Below are 23,260 nucleotides of genomic sequence, written 5' to 3'. Positions count from 1 at the left end.
TTTTTGTAAAACTCTCTAACAAAAGTTTAAAAAGCATTGAATGTAATTTCTAGACAATAATTCTTGAGCAGGAATTTTGTAAGTTTTTTTCCCTCCCTTGGAGTAGTTTATCTTCTGGGTAATAATCTTGTTGAACCTGCTTAACAGTAAGAGACTGTGATTGCATGGGAAAAGAAAAAATCATTATATAATGATGCCAGGGGTTTCCCCCTAATCCTGGGTTAACAATTGCCTTTGTCGATGTGCATGATAACAGTGAGTGTTTACTGGCTCTTTTCTATATGCCAGGCCCTATTCTAAGTGCTTTAAATATGTTATTTCATTTAAACCTGTATAGAACCTTACAAAATAAACACTCTTCTTATCTGTACTTTACGGATAAGAAAATCAAACAGAATTCATAACTTGCTACACATTAGGCATCTAGTGAGACCTGTAGCTTGGCTTGAACCTCAGCAGCCTGACTCCCATATTTACACCCTACTAGCAATGGCTGCGAGCTGGGCCCCAGAGCCAGACAGGTCTGGGCTCACATACTATCACTGTTAGCTGGGAAGTTTGCCTAATTGTTCTGTGCCTCAGTTTTTCAAATGGGGATAATAATAGTACAAACCTGTGAATGAAAAATGTTGCCTGCCATATCAGTAAACAAAGGATGTTACAGCCATAAAGCCATCACATTACAGCCACCCCTTACAGTGAGCCCTGAGGGAACTCAGGATGGAAACAGGCTGCCCACTGCCCAGCCCTCAGCTGCTGTAGCCACCGACGGTGCATCCTGAGAGGACTCAGGATGGGAAAGAACAGCATACTGATCCTGGTTGGTTAGGGCGCATATCAAAGGAATGATTTCAGTGAGCCCAGACTCTTGCATCTTCCCATACATAGAAAAGTGCTAAATTCCTTAACTTGAGATGTCTGGTTTTCTTTAATTAACAGCAATCTTCTGAAGTTCCTACTACCTGGTCTTTGTTGCAAAAACTCCTATATACCCTGGCTCCTCCCTTACCCCTTTGGAGCAGTCTCTCAGAGCTATCTGAGAGGCTGTGTCCTGGCTTAAGTCCTCAGTTTTGTCTGCCAAATAAAACATAATTCTCAACTTTTAGGTTTTGTGTTTTGTTTTTTTCAGTCGACAACCTCATGAAAGCTCATGAGGATTACTGATATGTGTGCACAGGATGCTGAAGAGTTTGACAAAGAGAAAAACGTTGAGATATATTAGCTTTCATTAATAATATATCCTCAGTCATTGAAGTCAAACCCCATGGCTCCAGCCTAATTGAAATAACTCACTGAATTTGGAAAGGTCTCTTTGAGCCCCCAGTCTATTCCTTGGTAGTGACTGTCAATGCTACAAGTTCTCTAAATTATATTTATGGTACTGGCTTTAGAAATGGCAACAGTCTCAGTGCTTACAAATTCATGCAACAAATGTTTCTTGAGGGCTATGTTACCAGTCATTTGCTAGATATGGGAGATAGAAAGATAGTAAATAAAAAAGACACTCACCCCCACACCTCCCCTCTAATACATAAAAGAGAGATGCAACTGCAACTGTGACAAGAGCTACAAAAGGGAAATTCAGGGCTCTGTGAAAATGTAGAACAAGGTGGAACAAGTAAACTTCAGGTCCCCTCACTTGCACAATCCTTCCAAGGACACAGAGGCATTTATGTTTTAGTAAAAGTTGCAAGATATCTTAACATTTGTGGTTAAAATAACTTTTCATTCCACTTCTATTTGTCAAAACTCCTCTCCTGTTGGATGATGTTGGGGTGACCACCAGTAGTTGGGGGATTTGCTAAGAGGAAGTTGAATTGGGGATAGCTTAGACTTGGACTAAATGAGAAATATTTTGTGATTAGTTGTCTCTTCTGTATAGGTGTAAGTAAATTTTAGTTGTACTGCTATAGGACTATCTTCCAGAAATATACTTTCTCTGTACCTTGTGACATCCATGTCTAGGCCAGAGGTGGTATTGAGATATAGATGTATCCCATGGTGTCCAGTCCTGGAAGAATATGAGGATTGAAGGAGAAGCAAAGTTTGAAATGTTTGAAGTGTATGGAATAAGAAGTTAGTATCAACTGTGTAAAATTGTAAGCAGAGGATATGGTTTCATGGATGCAGTCATAACGGAAGTTTTCCTTTGTCAGAAATATTCAGCAATACAGTATTTACTATTATGATGCACCATACTTTTTGTGTGTGTATGATGGGAATTGGACACAATAGAATTTATCAGAATTTCTGTCTATGCAGGATACAAATCTGTAGCAGTCCTATAAACAGCAAGTCTGTATATGTGTGCAGTCACATGATTTAGCACCCAAACTTTCTACTCCCTCTATAGAAAATGTGCTTACAAAATCTTTGATATATGAGGAGGCGATCAAAGATAATGCAGCCAAAAAAATGTAGGGGAAAAGTGTAAATAGTGGTATGGTAATTAAGCATTTAAGTAATTAAACATACTACCTTACTTTTCTGGATTGTATGAAATGTGTGATATTACAGATTTTTTTGACATTTGTAATTTGTTATGATTTCTTCTTACATTCTAAATTAATATTCATTTTTGTACCTAATTTGGTATTCTTTTTTCTTAAAGAAGGCTCCCAAAAGTGTGTAAGTATCAGATATCACCAAACTTGGATGCAGCTCTAGCAGGGAGACCTACACTAGTCCAGAGTCAAGGTAACTTTCTGAGAAAATGACTTTGAAGCTGACTTTTGATGTTGGGGGTCAGAGGCAGCCACACTAAGATGGTAGTGTATTTATGTGTGTGTATGTGGGATGTGGATGGGAGGGAGAAAGTGTGAGGAACTGGGGTGCAGACGCTAAGGCTGAACAATGAGGAAGGATGGCAGAAGTCATGGTGTGTTTTTAGGCCCTGCAATTTCAAGAAAAATTAAAAAAATTTAATATGATCATTTCTTTTGTGTCACATTCAAGACAGGTGCAGTGTATATGAATTTTCAACCCCACATTCAGGAGTGAAAGTAATATCATTTTATTTTATTTAAGTCCCATTCTTAGTCCTCATCCATCCATCCATGATTGTGGGAAATTCAACCTTAGTCATCCTTAGAGTCCTGTTCTTTTCCTTCACTCTCAAGATCATGAGAAGGTGGGCTTTCTCTGAGGTATGTGTGTTAGTCCGTTCATGCTGCTATAACAAAATACCATTGACTGGGTGGTTTATAAGCAACAGAAATGTATTGCTCGCAGCTCTGGAGGCTGGAAGTCCCAGATCAGTGTGCCAACAGAGAGTCCCCTTCTGGTTTGCAACTGCTGACTTCTCATTGTAATACCATCGCTTTGGGGGTCATGATTTCAACATATGAATTTTGGGGGAACACAGATATTCACTTCATAGCAGCATGTGCTCTCCATCTTCTCCCAGAGTTTCCCTGTGGCATTGGTCTAACTGCCCACATTGTTAGTTAACTGGATAACTCACCCTGTATTGTCTGCCTCCCTTTCTTACTGGTATTCCAAAGTTCCCCAGTGAGTCACTTGTAGTGGATCTTCTTCTCAGGATCTGCTTTGGAGGAACCCAAACTGAGACAATGAGTTAATACTGTAAGCGCACTGTCAATGCCCTCCAGCCAAAGACCACCAGGGACACATCTACAGTTGAACCAGTTGGGTTTATTTATTTTTTTGCATCAAGGTAGGACACACACCATGGGATATCATGGGGTGTCTCTGAAAAAGTGTGTCAGAAAGGACCTATTATAGTATTTGGACTTGGATGGTTTGGGAGATGGTCTAAGGAACTGGGATTGGATACTGTCAGAAAGCACAGGCCATTCTACGAAGGAGGATCTCAGTAAATCTTACCTATAGTGAGGGGAGACTAAAATGAAGTTAAAGTTGTAACTGGTAAAGAAATAGCCACTCATCTGGGCCAAGAGCTGGGTTGTCAGGTACTTGTGGGTGACAACCGGAAACTTGTTTTTGTCTGTGCTTACACAAAATTGTGAAGTGGACTTGCTTTGTCTCACCTTCTGATCTCAGAGTAAACTTGTCTGAGGTTGGTATTCTGTGAGATGGTTTATGTCTAACAGATTAGCATGGTCTACCTGTGAATGCCAGGCCAGGTTCCGAAAGTCCAGTCCTGGTCTGCTTTTTAAATTTCTCAGCACTTAGAAAATGCAAGGCACTTAGTAAACTCTCAATGTCACATACCAGTCACCAGTCTGAAGTTAGGGCTTCACAAGCAACCTCTTTTAATCTTAACAATAATCTTGAGTTAGGTATGAATTATATTCACATTTTAGAAGTGAGGAAGAAATGTGATCTGTGCTTATGCAGGATGTCAACAGGTACATTACATTAAGATGAAGAATGATAAACCAGAGATCTGCCCTTAATTCTGAAGTGAATATTATTAATCCCTTAGAGAGAAAAAGCAAAAGCAGGAGGGTCAGAGCCCCGCTGTCTCTCGGCGATAAGATAAAAGTCGATGTGTCCTTGGAAACATCAAAGCTGCCCGGAATCTGCAACTTTTATTAGATTTCAGCCACTTCCCCTTAGGAATATGGAGGCTGTCTTAAATATATTATTATTCTGATGATGTGTGGTTCAGCTTGGACTTAAACATGCACTTCAGGAGTAGACATAAATTACTGAAAAGGCATTAGCACTCCGGCAGTGTATACATGCCTTTTGTTTCTGCAGTCTTTAAAACTTTTCTGGCACAGTAATTCGTCCACCAACACAAGGACATATAAACCGCCATTACCAGCCCTATAAAAAACAATCGGGACAACAAAGGGAAAGACAGCAAGGAAAAGCGTGAGAGAGGCAAAGCGAGGCAGCGCCCTGGGGTTCAGACCCGGGTGGAAAGGCGCCAGGCGCCTCGGCCTCCAGGGCCCGCCCGCTCCCAGCCCAGCCCCCATAGCTCTAGTATTTCTGGCCCGCCCCCTGCATTTCCGGCCAGAAGTTGGGAGGCTCTACATGGCGCTGCTAAGCCGCGTCCTCTTTGTTTGGGGCCGCGGTCCTCGGCGGGTAAGGCGGTGCTGGAAGGGCCGAGGGTCCTGCGCTCTCCCCGCAGACGCCCTGTCCGGGGAACTAGCGGAGCGAAGCGCAGAGCGTGGACTCGCGTTACCGGGGCGCTAGGAGCGAGGACAGGGTATCTCGCGGAGAGAGGACAGAGGACTGGGGTTTCTGGGGAATCTCGCGAGGAGCGGGAACCCGGGGACTGGGATGAAGTGGGAAGGTCGCCTTGGGTTGCTGTCGGAGGAAGTCCTGGTGTATGTTTGTGTTTGGGGTGGGGATGGGGGTGGGGAGGGCACGCCGTGGTTCTCACTGGTTCCCATTCCTAGTAGTTTCAAAGTTGTGTGTAAGTAGAAAGAGAGGACGCTGTACACACCGGCCTTTAGAGCTCTGAGTGGGAGAGGGACGGGGTGGGGAGTGGGGCCCAGCGGGAGCATTGGCCTTATCTGTAGTTTTTTATTTTTTAATGAAGGAATTCTTTCAATTGTTAGTCCAGTTAAACATTAATACAAACATATTCACATAAAAAACTTCCCTTCCTAGAGATAATGCTGGGCGAGCTGCATCTCAGGCTGGCTTCCACCACTTTAACCCTCATAATTTTGTTTTGTTTTGTCAACATCTTTCCACTAGACCAATAATCAGAATAAAGTGTGCAAGAGAAGACAGCTGGAGGGGGGAAGAAAGAGAAAGGAAAATAAAAAAGTCATATCCAAGACAGCCCCTTCCCCCAACTAAATTAAAAAAAAAATCTTAGTGAGCTAAACTAAACGAAACCAGAGTTCACAATTTCCTTAGCCAGGTAGAAAAATTAATCTGCCAACTGTGAAAAAACTTTTTTTTCAGTTAGAATGGGCAGCCATGGTTTTCTTTTTTGAAAAACATGGACAAATTGCAAATGTTGAACACAAGGAAATGGTATAATGAGTCTCTGAAGTAAGAAAGAACTACCTTTTAAAAAGTGAAATTTGTTCAAGGCTAGGGTTTTGTTGATACTGTTTTCTCTTATAAAGATTTAGGTTCTAGGTTATTGTAAAAGAAAGCTACATTTTCAGATCCCTTCTTAACTCTCTCATTTGAATCCTACAAAGACTCTGTGAAGAAGAAAAGTCTTCAGAGAATTTTTTTTAAAAAACACAAATCATTAGGCTTGTAGTAATAAGGTCACACAGACTGTATCCCAGCTCTTCTGACACCATTAGACAATACAGCATGAGAGGGAGAAAATGAACTCATTTAAAAATTAACTGTAATCTGACAGTTGTGAAATTCCTTTGCTTAAGAAAAATGGAAGTTTTGAGGATGGGGGTTTGAAGGCAAGGGAGGCCCTTATAGGTGGTGTTTCTCTCCTTCCTGGCACATGCAGGCTTGGGTGTGAATTACTGGGAAAGGAAAAGTCTTCACATCTGTTAAGTGGGAGATTGTTCCAGGCAGCATAATGTTTCTGTGAGCAAATACAAGTTTTTTCAGTTAAAGCCCCTGATTTGAATATTTTAGTTACCAAGAAACTGAGAAGTGTTTCATTTGTCATACATCCTATTTATGAAGTGCTGTATTGTGCTGGTAGCTAGTAGGGTTCAGTTCAGTGCAGCGTTTAATGAGAACTGGCTCTGTGCCTGCCCTGGGGATGCAAAGGTTAAAAAAAAAGTATGAAACTTGCTCTCAGTTTTTTTTAAAATAAATTTATTTATTTATTTATTTATTTATGACTGCGTTGGGTCTTTGTTGCGGTGTGAGGGCTTCGCATTGCACTGGCTTCTCTTTTTGCGGAGCACAGGCTCTAGGCACACGGGCTTCGGTAATTGTGGCACATGGGCTCAGTAGTTGTGGCTCGTGGACTCTGGAGTGCAGGCTCAGTAGTTGTGGCACACGGGCTTAGTTGCTCCATGGCACGTGGCATCTTCCCGGATCAGGGCTCAAACCCGTGTCCCCTGCCTTGGCAGGCGATTCTTAACCACTGCGCCACCAGGGAAGTCCCGCTTTCAGTTTTAATGAGGAAAACATTCACTCATTCAGTAGTTTATCAAGAAATGCTAATTAAGTGCCTACAAAGTGTTGGGCGTTCTTTGGCGATCCTTACTTGAAAAGTATCTCTACTGTCCTTGAGCTAATAGCCTCATGTGTATTTTTCAAGTTATGGATAATAACTCATGAATGGACCTTGAAATAATTTAGTGGAACAAAATGAGTTTAAGAAAAATAAAGTGGAATGGAGTAGAAAATAAAGTGGAATAGAGTAGAAAACCTAAGGTAGTAAGGTTAAGTTTACTTTGTGAAACTTTTTTTTTTAAATTTACTGTTCTTCCTTTCATAAATTCATTCTTTGTATCTGTGGTGCACATTGCTTTTTCTTTTTCTTTTTCCTTTTTTTAATCAAGAGTAATAACTACTATTTTTATAAAAATGATACCTGGCCAATATGAATTCAAGTAATAAATATAGTTAAATTAAAACAAGCAAAGTAACACATGTTCCCAAACTGGCCACCCAGAAATAACTGGGGTTAACATTTGGCTAACATCATTCCAGGCATCTTGTTTGTGCTGGTAAAAGGATGGGTAGATAGGCATAATTTTGCTTGGATGTATCACATTTATTTTTCCCATTGAACTTCATCAACATTGTTTCATTGTTTTCTGATGCTGATTATTGTCAAGAAGAAGTGTAAGGCCAGCTGTTTTTTTTTTCCTCCTGTTTGTGTTTTGAGTTTTCTTTCTTTCCTCCCTCCCTCCCTCTCTCCCCCTTTCTTTCCTTTCCTTTCCTTTTCTTTTTTTCTCTCTTTCATTTTTCTATCCAGAAAGCCTAAGAAATCTTTCTTTACCCATCTCAGAATTTCAGAATATAAGCTTCCTGGAGGCAAGGGTTTTCATGTGATTTGTTCACCTGGGCTGTATGCCCAGGTCTAGAGTAGTTCATAGCACAGAGTAAATATGGAATATCTGTCACACGACTGAATGCATGTACTGTGTTTTGTATAGGGCATATTTCTTACTAGATCCTCATTCAGAATATGTCTGAAAAATGATATTCTAGTGGGTCATCACCAGACATCAACAGACTGAAAATGCAGATGTTTATTAGAATGCATATATGAACAAAGCAGTGTGTGCCTAGAGGAGGCAGGGAAGGCTTCATGGAGGAGGTGGGCTCCTAGAGCTCACTTTTGAAGGAGTTGCAGTGTACAGGATCCCAAAGGTAATCTAGATGTAAGGAATAGCATGTATCAAGAAGTGAAGGAGCATGACCTATTTTTAAAAATTCAAGTGTTTTGGCATTGTGGACTTTGCAAAGTATTGGAGTCAGAGAGAAGTTCATGGAGATGAGACGGGACAGGTTGCTGGGGGACCAGGGCATGGTGGGCTTCACTTATTTATGTGGCAAATTGAGCATTTACTATATGTTAGGCACTGTACTAGGGATATGAGCATGAGAAAAAGAGCTGATTCCTGCTCTCAGGAAGCTTAAGAATCTAGTAACATTATAGTTTATTATGGTATGTGTTATTTTTTTGCTGTATGCGGGCCTCTCACTGTTGTGGCCTCTCCCGTTGCGCAGCACAGGCTCCGGACGCGCAGGCTCAGCGGCCATGGCTCACGGGCCCAGCCGCTCCGCGGCATGTGGGATCTTCCCGGACCGGGGCACGAACCCGTGTCCCCCGCATTGGCAGGCGGATTCTCAACCACTGCGCCACCAGGGAAGCCCATGATGAGTGTTCTTGATCTTAGAGGGGGTACAAATAAATAGCATCCCTCTTCTCCCATCTGAAAAGCCAGAGTAAAGATGGAGGCCAAAGTACCACTTGTTACAGTTTGATTTTAGAGCCAGTGCTAACTGGATTTCCTGAATTAGACAGACTTATCATCTGAGGAGGAACATTTGCTTTCTGAGGGCAGCTAGCTCCCAAGAGGGAGAAGGTTTAAGAAGGACTACTCATGCCCAATTATTCTCTCAAAATTTGCTGGTCAGATAAACCATTTCCAGGGGGACAGGGTGACTAAGGGGGCAAAAAGAAGCCTGGAGTTTAACTCAGCTCCCCTCCTGGAGGGAAATGAAACATCAGGATTAGGGAAGAAACATTTCCCATCCACAGTGGGAGAAGTGTACAGTTTTAAGGAGTGTAGGGGCTTCCCTGGTGGCGCAGTGGTTAAGAATCCACCTGCCAATGCAGGGAACACAGGTTTGAGCCCTGGTCTGGGAAAATTGCACATGCCACAGAGCAACTAAGCCCAGCAGCTAAGCCCGTGCGCCACAACTACTGAGCCTGTGCTCTAGAGCCCGTGAGCCACAACTACTGAAGCCCACGCACCTAGAGCCCGTGCTCTGCATCAAGAGAAGCTACCGCAACGAGAAGCCCATGCACTGCACCAAAGAGTAGACCCCGCTTGCCGCAACTAGAGAAAGCCTGTGTGCAGCAATGAAGACCCAATGCAGCCAAAAATAAAATAAATAAAATAAATAAATTTAAAAAATCACTTTAAGGAGTATAATTTTTGGGTTTTACATATAAGCTGGGACCTGAAGGATTAGTAGAAGTTAGTCAGGGGGAGAAGTAAGAGTAAGAAAGTTCTAGGCAGGAGAGTGGCCTATGTGAAGGCCCAGACTAGATTATAGGTAGCAAGTAAAGAGGCACGTGGTGAGAGACAGGCTAGGGAGCAGCCTGTGAGCCATATTAAGGAGTGAGAGCTTTGTTCTGAAGGCCTGGAAATAGGGGTGAGAATGGAGGCAACCTGGGTAATCTCTCCAGATGAGAGGCCATGGTGGCTTCAACTAAGGAATGGCAGTACATGAGAGACTTGAAGTCTGGTGATATTTAAGAGATATATTGAGAGGTCTTGGTGATTGGTGGTAGCGGGTGAGGAAGGAAGATTGGGCCATGCTGAGGAAGTGAATGGCACCATCAGAATTGTGAGCAGGAAAGTATTATCATCAGGTGAGGCTTGAGATGGGGATACTAGAGTGCAAGTATAAGTGGTAAGGGTCAGAACTAAGGGCGGTTGTTGGAGCTATTTAGGACTAAAATGAACCGAACTTAGTGGTTTGGGTATGTGATGTGAGATGAAGCCCAGATTTCTATTTTTGACCCCTGAGCTAAGGGAAATGTTACTCTCTGAGAGAGAGCATTTATGAGAAGGAGCCAGAGGGAAGAGAGGGGTAAGTGATATATCTTGAACATGTTAAAGCGCCTCTAGGACTTCCAAGCTGGTATACAGATAATTTGATTAAGTTACAGAGATGGCGGTGAGAATGATAATTCTGTTGGGAGTGTTAGGGAAGCCTCAGCCTTGAACGATGAATGTTGAGTGATGGTGGGGATCAATTTGTTTTTGTTTTTTTTTTTTTTGGTGGGGATCAATTTGTATAAAGGTAGAGAGGTGGAAACAATTTGTGTTTGGGGAACCCTGCATATTTTGTTTTTTTGAGTATAAATTTCAAGGTGGAAAAGCAGAGGGAGATGAGGCTGGAGAGATGGACAAGAGCCAGGTCGTAATGACTTGCTGTGCTGGGTGAAGCTAAGGAATCTGGACTTTATACAGGGAGTCATATAAGATCCTTATACAAGGATCTTAAGGGTAGAAGTACCATGAGCAGGTTTGCAGTACTCTGGAGCACAGCATTGCAGATATGTTGGAGTAAAGGGAGACTGGAGGACAGAGACCACATAATGGATGATGTAGCATAGGCCCTTAGTATTTGTGAATGATGGAAGATAGGGACCTTTGAACTCAGGCAGTGGACGGAGAGTAAAGATACTGACTGGGGAGGTAAAATACATGGGACTTGGAGAGGGATGGAATATATTAGGTGAAGAGAAAGAGGATGTGAAGGAGTCACTAGAGGGAATCACATCGATGAATGGTAGCCTCAGAGCTCAAATATTAATGTGAAGAAATTTCAAAACAAACTCCCTTCCAAAACTATAACGCTAACTTTGTAATGTTAAAAAAAATCTAGATCTCAGATTATTCCCCACAGGTCATTATAAAGCACATCAAAAAAAGGAGGGGAATTCTAAAGTTAGCCAGGGTTTCCTAGAGCTCATATTAGAAGGCATTTCATTGGTGTTTGGCAACCCTTACTTCTTAAAGAAAATTCCAGGTAGAAAATAATCAATCTTAGCTGTCCTATAGTCTCTTCCTAAGATGATAACTTACTTTAAGATTAGAAATGCCTGCGTAAGTATAAGTAAGTTAAGAGTAAGGGGACAGCTATACTTTGATCCCTTCCAGCATGGGGAAACTCTCACATTGCATTGCATCTAAAACAGTGATAGAACTGTAGGCTTTCACAGTTTGTGAAATGATGTTGCTGTTTAGCTTTAGCCCTGATTTATTTTATTCTCTGTGCTTCAAAATTTTATTTCCAACTGCAGATTAGATATCTCCACCGGAATAGTCCACAGGCATCCCAGGTGGAGCATTTCTAATACAGAACTGGTTATCTTCAGTTCTCCACCTTGAATCTTTTCGTGTCAGCCCAGTCATTTCAGTAACAGCATCACTCCACATGTAGCTATTTAAACTAGAAAACTCTGTCATCTTCATCTCTTCCCTTGCTCACCATTTCCAGTTGGTTGGCTTCTGAGTTCAGGCTAATCAACATGTTAAATATGTGTGGTAAATGTTGTCTTGATTTCTGCTGTCCTCATTATTTCTCACTTAGACTAATGCCTTTTGTCTGACTCATATCTATTTCCTTCTAGCTCACAGTTAAATCTTATTCTTTCCAAAACACAAAGGCAATGCAAAAAGTAGCAGAGGTATTGAGGTGAAGGTGAGAGAAGTGGAAAAGGCTCTATCTGCCAAATGGCCTTGATCAAAGGGAGAGACCTCTTTGTCTGCTTTTAGTGAAATAGGTCAGTGTGTTGCTGAGGTTGGACTTTGAGGCAAGAAGAAATAATTGGATTAGGCAATATTAGGTACAATAGTAATTCACTATATCCTCATTTTCTGGGACCTTCCCATCTGCAAGTAATTTTATTTGCTAACTTCTTACCCCTTCTATGATGGCATCCAGTCTAAATCATCATCTCTTGCCTGGCCTGGCATAAAAACATTATACTTACTCTCCCTGCTTCCAGTCTTGCCTCCTACATTCCATTCTCAACTTAGTAGCCAGAACAATTCTCTAAAAACTTAAGGCAGCTCATGTCAATCCACTGCTCAAAACTTTGGAGAGTTTCCCACTTGACTTGAGTATAATTGTAAGTGGTTGACTCAGCCTGTGTGATCCAGTCCCCTTTACCTCATTGACTTCACCTCCTGTCCCTCTTTCTCTTCCCTCCTTCTACTTCAGCCACACTCGCCCTCTGATTCTTTCTAATGTGCTAGGCATGCTTCCTTCTCAGGGCCTTTGCTTTTAGTTTTCCCTCTGCCTGAAAGGACCGTGCAACTCATCCCCTCACTCCCTTTAGGTCTTTGCTCAGATGTCACCTCGGTGAGACCTTTGCTGACCACTCTATTTAAAATAGCAACACTCTACCCATATTCTATGCCTTATCTTTCCCACAGCAACATACTAGCTTTTAATATACTCTATATTTCACTTAATTTATCTTCCCTCCCCCCCAAAGATAATCTCTCTTAGGGTAGAATATTGTACCTGTTTTGCTCACTGCTGTATTGCCATTGCCTAGAACAGTGTCTGGAGCATAGCAAATGCTCAGTAAAAACATGCTAAAGATAAATAAAATGAGTTAACACAATAATCATAATATCATGTTTATCTCTAATACTTTTTCATACAAGCAAATTCCCAAATCAGAACAAACCCTTTACAAGGGTTTGTTATGCTATGTTGTAACCTGTTACATTGTAGACACTTATTAGGAATTTTTATTTCAAATGTGATTATTTTTACCTTTATAACCTTTCCTCTATGAGGTTGAGAAAATGTTTTAAAATAATAAGAAAAGAAAGTTTATATGCAAATATCTTGCTTAATTTATCTTTCATAAAGTACCAGATAAAATTCCCTATACAAATCAATACTAAATAAATAAAAATTCATCTTAGTGCTTTTGGGAAATTAGGACACATTTTTTCTTTATTACTAGGTAACGATAAACTCACCAGCCTACTTGTGCAAATTTCCTGATTCATCATCTTAATGTAATAGTTCTGGAGTTGGTGGCAGCCTTAAGTAAAACTGCCATTTATGCAGAGAAAGATTATTGTAAGTTGCTTGGATTATCATGCTTTGGCTAAAGGGTACCAAAAAATGCTTTGTCAACACGAAGGTAAATGAAATATAATGACTGGCATGGAGGATTACCAGATTTGCAAATTTATCTTTCACAATTATTTTATACATGTTTTCAAATTTTATCTTTCACTAACTTTTTTCCCTGGTTAAAAAATCAAATCATATTTATTGAATAGATTTTGAAATTACTAAGAACCAATCAAACTAACAAAAAGAACAAATAATCTTCCATTATCCCATCACCTAGACATACATAGTAACTGTGAAAGGTAATGAATGGACTCTGAAGTCAGACACATCTTCGATTTGAATCTTTACTACTTATTATTATTTGTCTTTAAAAGTTAGTTACTTGACCTTTCTGTGCTTCAGTTTTCTCATCTATAAAATGGGAGTAACAATAGAATTTACCTTATAGGGTTGTTGAAAGTCCTTCATAGACCTGGCACATGGTTAATATTGAATCTACTACTAACTGTTGTTATTTTCTTCTAGTCTTTTTTCTAAGTATATATTTTTATTTATAGTTAAGAACATCCTGTATATTTCTTTTTTTACTTAACATCATATTATAAGCATTTTCTTGTTAAATTTCTAGTTGATGAATAGCCTTATCCTAAATCAGTGACAACATTTCTATTTCCTTAGGGTAAATTATAGATATCTCAGAATAACTAATGGCAGCCCATTTAACTTATAAGAATGCTCTAGCAGGAAATTATCGATTCTGGAGTTTTAATCTTATAACCATAACCTGATGGGGAATATCAGATACCCGACTGGTGTGATCATTGAACTCAGTAGGAGCTCAGTGAGTAGAGGGAGGCAGTATACAAGGTCGTTATAATCTTGGTTTTGCAAGTTGGGCAACGTACTTAACTTTTCTGGGCCCCTCCTGAACAATGGGGTAAAAATAATGCCTATCTCATGGAGTGGTGAAGATTAGTTTCTAGTCCTGATAAATGGTAAACACTTAATGAATATTAGCTCTTTATTGTTTGTTATTATGGTTAACACTTAAAAGTTTGTTTTCATAATTAAAAGTGAGAGAATAGTTTCAAATTACTTTTGACAAGTAATATGAGAGTAAGCTGTAAAATATAAGATAGGGCAGTATAAATAGTTTTCAGTTGAAAGTGGTTTGATTTTATCCCCCCATTTTAAATATAACAAATATTTTTATCTGTTCTAAATTTATTATCCAGAAGACAACATGGGAAGAGGCATTTGGTTTACTAAATCTTATAAAGGACTTTTTATAATTTTCTTCAGTGATTCAAAGATGGAATGTGATTTTTATCCAAATTATTCTTGTTAAAAGACAAAAATGCTTTATGTAAGTTTTTTTGAAGTAAAATTTAAGCTAAATACATAAACTAATAATGCTAGCATTTATAGAGTGCTTTCTGTGTGCTACACAATTTTCTAGGTTTATTATTCATATTAGCTTATGAAATCCTTATAATGTCCTATGAGGAAGGTTCTGTTATTATCTCCAATTATAGAAGAAACTGAGGCAAAAAGAGGTTAAATAACTTGCTGAAGGTTACATGACTAGGGAGAAAATTCTGCCCTCTGTAGTCTAGCTCCAAAACCCATGCTTTTAACCACTCTACTATGTTACTTAACATTCCAACAGAAAAAGGATAAAAATTGATTAAATACAGTACCAATATGTTTACAGTAAGTTTGTGTTAATCTAAGAATTTGATTAATATTAAAGAGTATGTTTAAAAAAATTCATATCTTTTGTGGGAATATAAGTATGCAAATTTCAATTCATTTTTTTTCTTTTAGTTTTTTAGGTATGGAACAAAAATATTATATCAAAACAATGAAGGTTTTCAGTCTAAATTCTTTCCACCCTTTCAAAAAGTGATGCTACCACCAAATAGTTTTCAAGGAAAAGTAGCATTCATTACTGGGGGAGGTACTGGCCTTGGTAAAGGAATGACAACTCATCTGTCCAGCCTAGGTGCACAGTGTGTGATAGCCAGCCGGTAAGTCAGTCTCAGCAAGTTGCCTGGCAAGAGTCTATTGGTGAATAATTCCGTGCCACAATATTGAAAACACTATTTGCCAGAGTTGTTTGATTTGCGTCGTAATCTTCTATGAAATATCCTTTAGATTACTTAACTAAATCTCCTTGGAAAAAGTCAGTTATAATTTGTGATGATAGGGCTTCCCTTGTGGCACAGTGGTTAAGAATCCACCTGCCAATGCAGGGGACACGGGTTCGAGCCCTGGTCTGGGAAGGTCCCACATGCCGCAGAGCAAAGAAGCCCGAGCGCCACACTACTGAGCCTGTGTGCTAGAGCCCACGAGCCACAGCTACGGAAGCCTGTGTGTCACAACTACTGAAGCCCATGCACCTAGAGCCCATGCTCTGCAACAAGAGAAGCCACAGCAATGAGAAGCCCGTGCACCGCAACGAAAAGTAGCCCCGGCTTGCTGCAACTAGAGAAAGTCCACACACAGAAGTGAAGACCCAAAGCATCCAAAAATAAATAGAATAATTAAAAAAAATAATTTGTGATAGAAATAATGATTGATTATGGAACTGATGATATATATATTTCACAAATTCAGTGATAGAATTTTTTCTCTATATGAAGTTAAAAAGTACTATATTGAGGCTGCTTTGTTTTCAGTGAGATTGATTATAATTACTGATTCAGTGGATAGTTAACCTTGTACCAGGATAATGGATATAATGCTTCCATTTTCTATAAGATGGGCAGATATTTCAAAACAGCTGTTGTGATGAATGTAGGGAGGGTGAGACCATGTGGAAAGAATTTCTTATTTAGGCATGTCCCAGTACCTTATAACGATGTAAGTATAGAGGTTTAGAGACTGGTCAAAAAAATCTACCCCTTCTTCCAATTTTGAATAGTGTACAATTCTTAGGTAGGCTAAGTAGTAACCTGAATGACAAGTCACTATGTAATTTACAGGGGGCAAAAGGAATTTCTTTCAGATGTTGTTGTTGTTTTTTTTTTTTTTCCAGTACGCGGGCCTCTCACTGTTGTGGCCTCTCCCGTTGCGGAGCACAGGCTCTGGACACGCAGGCTCAGTGGCCATGGCTCACGGGCCCAGCCGCTCTGCGGCATGTGGGATCTTCCCGGACCGGGGCACGAACCCGTGTCCCCGGCATCGGCAGGCGGACTCTCAACCACTGCGCCACCAGGGAAGCCCTCAGATGTTGTTTCTAATGCAAATTGGCCAGAACATTTTTTTTCATGTTGTAATGTGTTTAAGAGTGTTAAAATATTATTTTTTTATAACACTACATAATTTACATTGTGTATTTTTTTGTGTTTCTCTCAAGAGCATAAGATTTTGACTATATATAGTTGTCCAGACCCATCAATTTGATCTAAAATCTACTAATGTCGATTTTATACATAACATAGTTTTTTTATAGTTTAGCGTAAGCTTACATCATTCCAGGAATGCATTTTCCTTCTCAAGCAGGCTTGGGCAAGGAAATACATAGAAATGAATATAATTAAGGAAATAATTTAAAATCTATGAGTAGATATAAAATAACTGGCTTAGAAGTAATTTAATAAATTAGTGTCACATATATGAAATTGCTTAAATTTAACTTCTAGAAAATAAATGCATTCAAACTACCTTGCTTGTAGATATAGCTTTTCTATTGTCTCAAAAATTCATGTCATTAAGCTGTAGATTCTCTTTTTTAATTTATGAAATTAAAAAGAAAAATATAACATGAAGTTATTTCAGAACTCATGCAAAGTACCATGTGTTTTTTTCTAGAAAAATTGATGTTCTGAAAGCAACTGCAGAACAAATTTCTTCTCAAACTGGAAATAAGGTACATTAAAAACAGTTACTTAAATCAGATTTAGGAATTATAGCATGCTTAAGTAATTTACTCATACTCATGGATTAGGAAGTCTGAAAAAATATAGGGTTCTTTTTTTCTCTTTGTTATTTTGCAGGTTCATGCAATTCAGTGTGATGTGAGGGATCCTGGTATGGTGCAAAGCACTGTGTCAGAGCTGATCAAAGTCGTAGGACATCCTGATGTAAGTGTAATGGTGATGAGGCGAAAGTATGAGGCCTTTGATGTTGATATCACCTACCAAGATGTATTAAGGAAATAAAATATTGATGTGAGCAAATGCTGTGTTAAGAAGCAGCTATTTTCCATTGCTAGCAGAAAGCTAGCTCTGTTTAAACCACGGAATAGATTAGGTGGACTGCTACACCATTTCCTTTCAGGAGTACTTAAAAAATACATTTACAATCATATAGAAAAAACGATTTTACTTTATTTAATAAGATTATGAAATAAGAGCTGTTATCCAAGAGCACAATATCTAATTTAAATGATTCATGCTCTTTGCTTTTTTTAAATAACTTGATTATCTCTGTCAGTGGAGGAGAATAATACAAACAAGGAAACCTACAAAAAAACCTCCAGATTTGTAAGACCTGAGATATGCATGGGTATTTTGCTTTTGTTTGGTTCACATATTGGAAAGAAACCATTTCTTCCAGTAGTCTCAAAGAGAGCACTTTTCTATGTTAAAGATGTTTTCAGACAAACCGATAATGTATTACATTATTGGTGGAATAATAATATTGGAATCTTTATTGATACTGAAGAAGCAGGTCATCAACCAAGAATTTCATTAGCTAAATTAAGCCAAAATGATACCAGAAATTAAAGGCATTTTAATTAAGATTTCTTGAAATAAAGTATAGTCACATGGTAGATATGCTTAATCTATATTTATATTTTTAATAATAGACTGTACCCTAATTTTGAGATGGGGATTAGAACTCTAAAATTTGGTAAATAATAATAGGGAATTTTCACAGGCTCAAAAATGGTAAAACTGAACCAAATCTCATGGTATTTTTTCATAGCAGACTGTGAACTTTAGCTTTATTATATTATTTGGATTTATAAGTTTCAAAAATAAAAGCCCTTTAGGGAAAATATTCTTCCTCATCTAAGTTTCTGTAACTTGCCTTAATCATTTATTAGATTGTGATAAACAATGCAGCAGGGAATTTTATTTCTCCCACTGAAAGACTGTCTCCTAATGCTTGGAAGACCATAACTGACATAGTTCTAAATGGCACAGCCTTTGTGACACTAGAAATTGGAAAGCAACTAATCAAAGCACAGAAAGGTATGTATATTTATTCTTTACATGTTTATTGGATTCCTACTTGTGCAGTTTCTGTGCTAAGCCCTGGGATACGTAAAAACGTCAATGACAGTGTCTATTCTTGTACAACTCATAAGCTATTGGGGAAGAAAGATACTTAAATAGTTACCATATGCACTTAAATAGTTACCATATGCTGTGATCTAAGCTATATTAAATGTTATGTTTCAAGTGCATTGGAAATCCAGAGAAAGAAAGAAATAACTCTCCCTAGGGATGATTATCATGTTCCTCATTATCATTGAGGAACAGAATGCAATTTTAGCTGAATTTTCAAAGATCTAGACATGGAGAAGGGGGAAGGAAAGGAAATGTAAATGTCCATGGGAAGAAGCTTGGTGTGGGAAAAGCAGAAGGGTTTAGGGACTGGTTACAGATGGGGAGGGAGATCAGTGGGAGATGATTATGGGAGGTGGGTTGGATGTAATTGGGAAAGTTCCCAATACCAAAATGGGGAATTTGATGTTAATTTTGAGGAAATGGGGAATTATTTCCGTATGGCTTTTTCTTGAAGGTGTCTCATAAAGAATGTGACTTGATTAGAAAGGTTACTGGGAACAATGTAAGGGCTAGAAAAGATTAGAGAGATCATTTAGGAGGGTCTTATTTTCCTTTTGTTAGGATAGATGGCATGGAGGATAAATTAGGAGATATTTAGAAGATAAGATCAATAGGCCTTACTGATAAGGTGACAGAGTTTTTAGCTGGAGTGGATAGTTTAGATGATGATGACATCAATGAGAAAACTGGAAGGAGAGTAGATTTAGAATGTACTAAAACATTTTTGTTTAGTACTATAGGAACAGACTTCTTTAGAAAAGTTCATACAATATAAATAGTGAATATATTTGTAATGTATTTAGGTGGGTATATACATATATGTCTAGAACCAGTGTACATTTATTCATTTAACAGAAACTTACTGATGACTTTTGTGTACCAGGCCCTGTGCTACATGCCCACATGACAGGTGACTAAGACACTGTCCCTGAGCAGGTTGTGGTTGGGACTTGAAGGATGGGGGCATTTTCTCAGAGAGGTTGGAGAGTATTCTGAACGAGGACAAGGAGGAAGAATCCTTGTGTTCCTTGAAGGATGTCCTCTGGGGCTTGAGGGGAATGGCATGAGCCGACCAGTTTCCTTCTGTTGGTTCAAAGCCTTTGCCTCTTTAGGTTCAGTTTCTTCTTCTTTACAGTGTGGATAATTCTCAAATCAGCTTGAGAAAGGATGTAGGAACAGACAGAAGGATGCTAGAGAGGCACTAGCGTTTTTTCTACACATGTGCTAATAACTTCCATCTTTTCTCCATGCACTCATTGAAATTGAAACCCCAGGTCACTCATTCCCATTACAACAAAGTGGATATGATTGAAATTTGGAATTTACATATTTTTTTTTGATTTTTTTTTAAAGGGGTGGATGATTGGGAAGGGAGACAGAGAAGTGTGGGCTGACTTCTCTCTCTTCTCTGTTCTAGGATCCTTCTATCTCTTCTCACTCTGCCTCTGTCTGATTTCCTCTCTCCATACCTCTTACTCATTTCTCTATTTGTTTCTCTATGTATGTCTGTCTCTCTCTTTCTCTCTCTCTGTCAACTCTTCACTTTTGCTTCTGTTTCTTTCTTCGGTCTCTCTCATCACTTGGTGTTTCTCTGCCTTTTCTCTTTTATTTCATCCCCTGCCCATCTGTGTTACTCTTGATTTCTGTCTGACTCTCCCTTCTTTTCTCATTATTGTCATTCATTTTAACGTAGACTTTGATCTATTTTTATTCATCACATTGGTTAAAATTCTATGGGCTTCATTAAAAATACATTAGCTAAGTCTTCTTAAAAGATGGAGCCAGTTTTCATTCTTCCAAAATTCCTGTCGGTTATAGATGCTGTAACCTGACAGGGTTTTAAGGACTTGTATTAGTGAGCTGTGGAGAGTACAATGCACAGGGTCTTTTCTGGTATTGGAGCGATAGTCAAGGAACTCAGGTGCTAATGACCTCTGAGGTGTGTCAAAGTGGTAAATACGGAAGTCAGTTCAGGGAGCAGGCAATCTGTAATAATCTGTGATCAGAAGTATGTTAGGTGGTCTGATATCTAGGAAGGTGGTCAAGGTAAGGTATCCGGGAAGTCAGACTAGAAAATATAAGGGCACCAGCAACTAGAAGCCAGATACTCACTTGCTGGGGACAGGAATTGGTGATGAGGTGCACTCAGAGAGGGACTAGCAGATGACTGAAGATCAGGAGAACTGTGGCCTTAGCAGGGGCAGAGAAGCTAAAATTAGAGGGACACTATTAAAGTATGTTTCTAGGCAGCACTGATGCAAAACTAACAATTTTGAACAAATAAAGGATTTAGGAAACTCCTAAAGACCTTAGCCCAATGTGCTCTTATAGCCACAAAGGTCAGTAAATACATGGCTGATCCTTTCTGGGGAGGATTTGAAATTATCATGCTGAGGTTCATTCATCACTAAGATGTCATATATAAATTTAAAATTTTTAGTAAATAGTGTGGAAAAGAGTACCTAAATTTATTAAAGAATTGAGAGAACTTGAAATGAGGAAAGACTAAAAGAATAATACAGAGTTTTATTTAAGAGACTAGTCATGAAGGACATGGATAGGATAAATATTGAATTTTTCCATCAAACCCTAGAGATCACTAGAAGCAAGAGATACCTCTTGAAACTCTTAAGAGGTTATTTTAACCACTTAAAGTAGCATTATTATTTAAGTAGCATTAATAATACTTTATACCACAATAGTGCTTTGTAATTTACAAAGTATTTTCATATATCAGTATAGAATCGGTATGAAATGCAGGATTATTGTATGCTGAAATACAGATAGATTAAAGAAAGAGTAAATCAATGCATAATGTAGCTCTAATGTATGTATTATTTTTAGTTTGCTAAATGGGAAGAAACATTTATGTATAGTAAAATCCACAGATTTTCTATATATAAATTGATACAGAATTTTGATTGTTTTGTAAATTTATACACTTAGGTAACCATTACCAAACCAAGACATAGAACATTTCTGTTGCCTCCAAATGTTCCCTCTTGCCGATTTCTACTTAATCCTTACTATCTATGTTTTTAATCCATTTTTTATTGAGTTATTTCTCTTTATTATTTTAAAAATTCTAGATTTATTTTTTATTGAAGTAACATTGGTTTATAACATATATAAATGTTTCAAGTGTGCAGTATTTCTACTTCTACTTACACTACAGTGTGTTTACCACTAAAAATTTTGTTTCCATCTATCACCATACAGTTGATCCCCTTTACCCATTCCTCCCTGCCCCTTCCCCTGGTAACCACTACTCTGTTCTCTGTATTTATGTGTTTGTTTTTGTTTGGTTTTTTCATTTGTTTGTGTGTGTGTGTGCATGTGTTTGTTTTTTATAGTCCACATATGAGTGATATCATATGTATTTGTCTTTTTCCATCTGACTTATTTCACTTAGCATGATACCCTCAAGGTCCATCTGTGTTGTCACAAATGGGAAAATTTTATCTTTTTATGGCTGAGTAGTATTTCTGTGTGTGTTTGTGTGTGTGTGTGTGTATCACATCTTTATCCATTCAACTGTTGATGGGCACTTAGCTATTTTAATATCTTGGCTATTGTAAATAATGCCATGATGAACACAGGGGTTCATATATCTTTTCAAATTAGTGTTTCTGTATTCTTTGGATAAATACCCAGAAGTGGGATAGCTGGAAAATATGGTAGTTCTATTCTTAATTTTTTCAGGACCCTCTATACTGTTTTCCATAGTGGCTACACCAGTGTATATTCCCACTAACAGTTTACTAGGGTTCCCTTTATTCTGTATCCTCACCAACATCTGTTATTTATGGTCTTTTTGATGATAGCCATTCTGACAGGTGTGAGGTGCTATCTCATTGTGGTTTTGATTTACATTTCCCTGATGATTAGCAATGTTGAGCATCTTTTCACGTGCCTGTTGACCATCTATAAGTCTTCTTTGGAAAAATGTTTATTCAGCTCCTCTGCCCATTTTTTAAATGTTTTTTGTTGTTGTTGTTGAGTTGTATGAGCTCTTTACATATTTTGGATGTTAACCTCTTATCGGATATATCATTTGCACGTATCTTCTTCCATTCAATAGTTTGTATTTTCATTTTGTTGATTGTTTCCTTTGCTGTGCAGAAGCGTTTTAGTTTGATGTAGTCCCATTTGTTTATTTTTGCTTTAGTTTCCCTTGCCTGAGGAGACATATCTAGAAAGATTGCTAAGACTGATGTTAAAGAGCTTACTGCCTATTTTCTTCTAGGAATTTTGTGGTTTCAGGTCTTAGATTCAATCTTTAATCTATTTTGAGTTGATTTTTATGTATGGTGTGAGATAGTGGTCTAGTTTCATTTTCTGTCAGTGACTGTCCAGTTTTCCCAACACCAAGTACTGGAGAGATTATCCTCTCTCCATTGTATGTTCTTTGCTTCTTTGTCATATATTAATTGTCTGTATATACATGGTATTATTTCTGGGCTCTACTTTCTTTTCCTTTGATCTGTGTATCTCTTTTTCTTTCATTACCATGCTGTTTTGATTACTATAGCTTTGTAATTTAGTTTGAAATCAGGGAGTGTGATACCTCCAGCTTTGTTCTCTTTTCTCAGGAGTGTGTTGGCTATTTGCTGTATTTTGTGGTTCAATATAAATTTTAGAATTCTTTTGTTCTATTTTCATGAAAAAAGTCCCTGGGAGTTTGATAAGGATTGCATTGAATCTATAGATTGCTTTAGGTAATAAGGTCATTTTAACAAAGTTAATTCTTCCAACCCACGAGCCCAGAATATCTTTTCACT

General features: G+C 38.5%; 1 protein-coding gene across 1 annotated transcript in view; it reads left to right on the top strand.

Moving 5' to 3' along the window:
* Positions 1-4,929: 4,929 nt before the first annotated feature.
* DECR1 (2,4-dienoyl-CoA reductase 1) overlaps positions 4,930-23,260 on the top strand; it is a 50,843-nt gene continuing 32,512 nt past the window's right edge. Inside the window, exons 1-5 of the mRNA XM_067711817.1 lie at positions 4,930-5,016; positions 15,004-15,206; positions 16,993-17,050; positions 17,178-17,264; positions 18,233-18,380. Of these exons, the coding sequence (XP_067567918.1) occupies positions 4,966-5,016; positions 15,004-15,206; positions 16,993-17,050; positions 17,178-17,264; positions 18,233-18,380 (547 nt within the window). The 5' untranslated portion in view covers positions 4,930-4,965. The remainder of the gene's footprint in view (positions 5,017-15,003; positions 15,207-16,992; positions 17,051-17,177; positions 17,265-18,232; positions 18,381-23,260) is intronic.

Source organism: Pseudorca crassidens, chromosome 17 (assembly GCF_039906515.1).
Source record: "Pseudorca crassidens isolate mPseCra1 chromosome 17, mPseCra1.hap1, whole genome shotgun sequence".
In the NCBI taxonomy this organism is placed as follows: domain Eukaryota; kingdom Metazoa; phylum Chordata; class Mammalia; order Artiodactyla; family Delphinidae; genus Pseudorca; species Pseudorca crassidens.
This window is presented reverse-complemented; position numbering and strand designations above follow the sequence as displayed.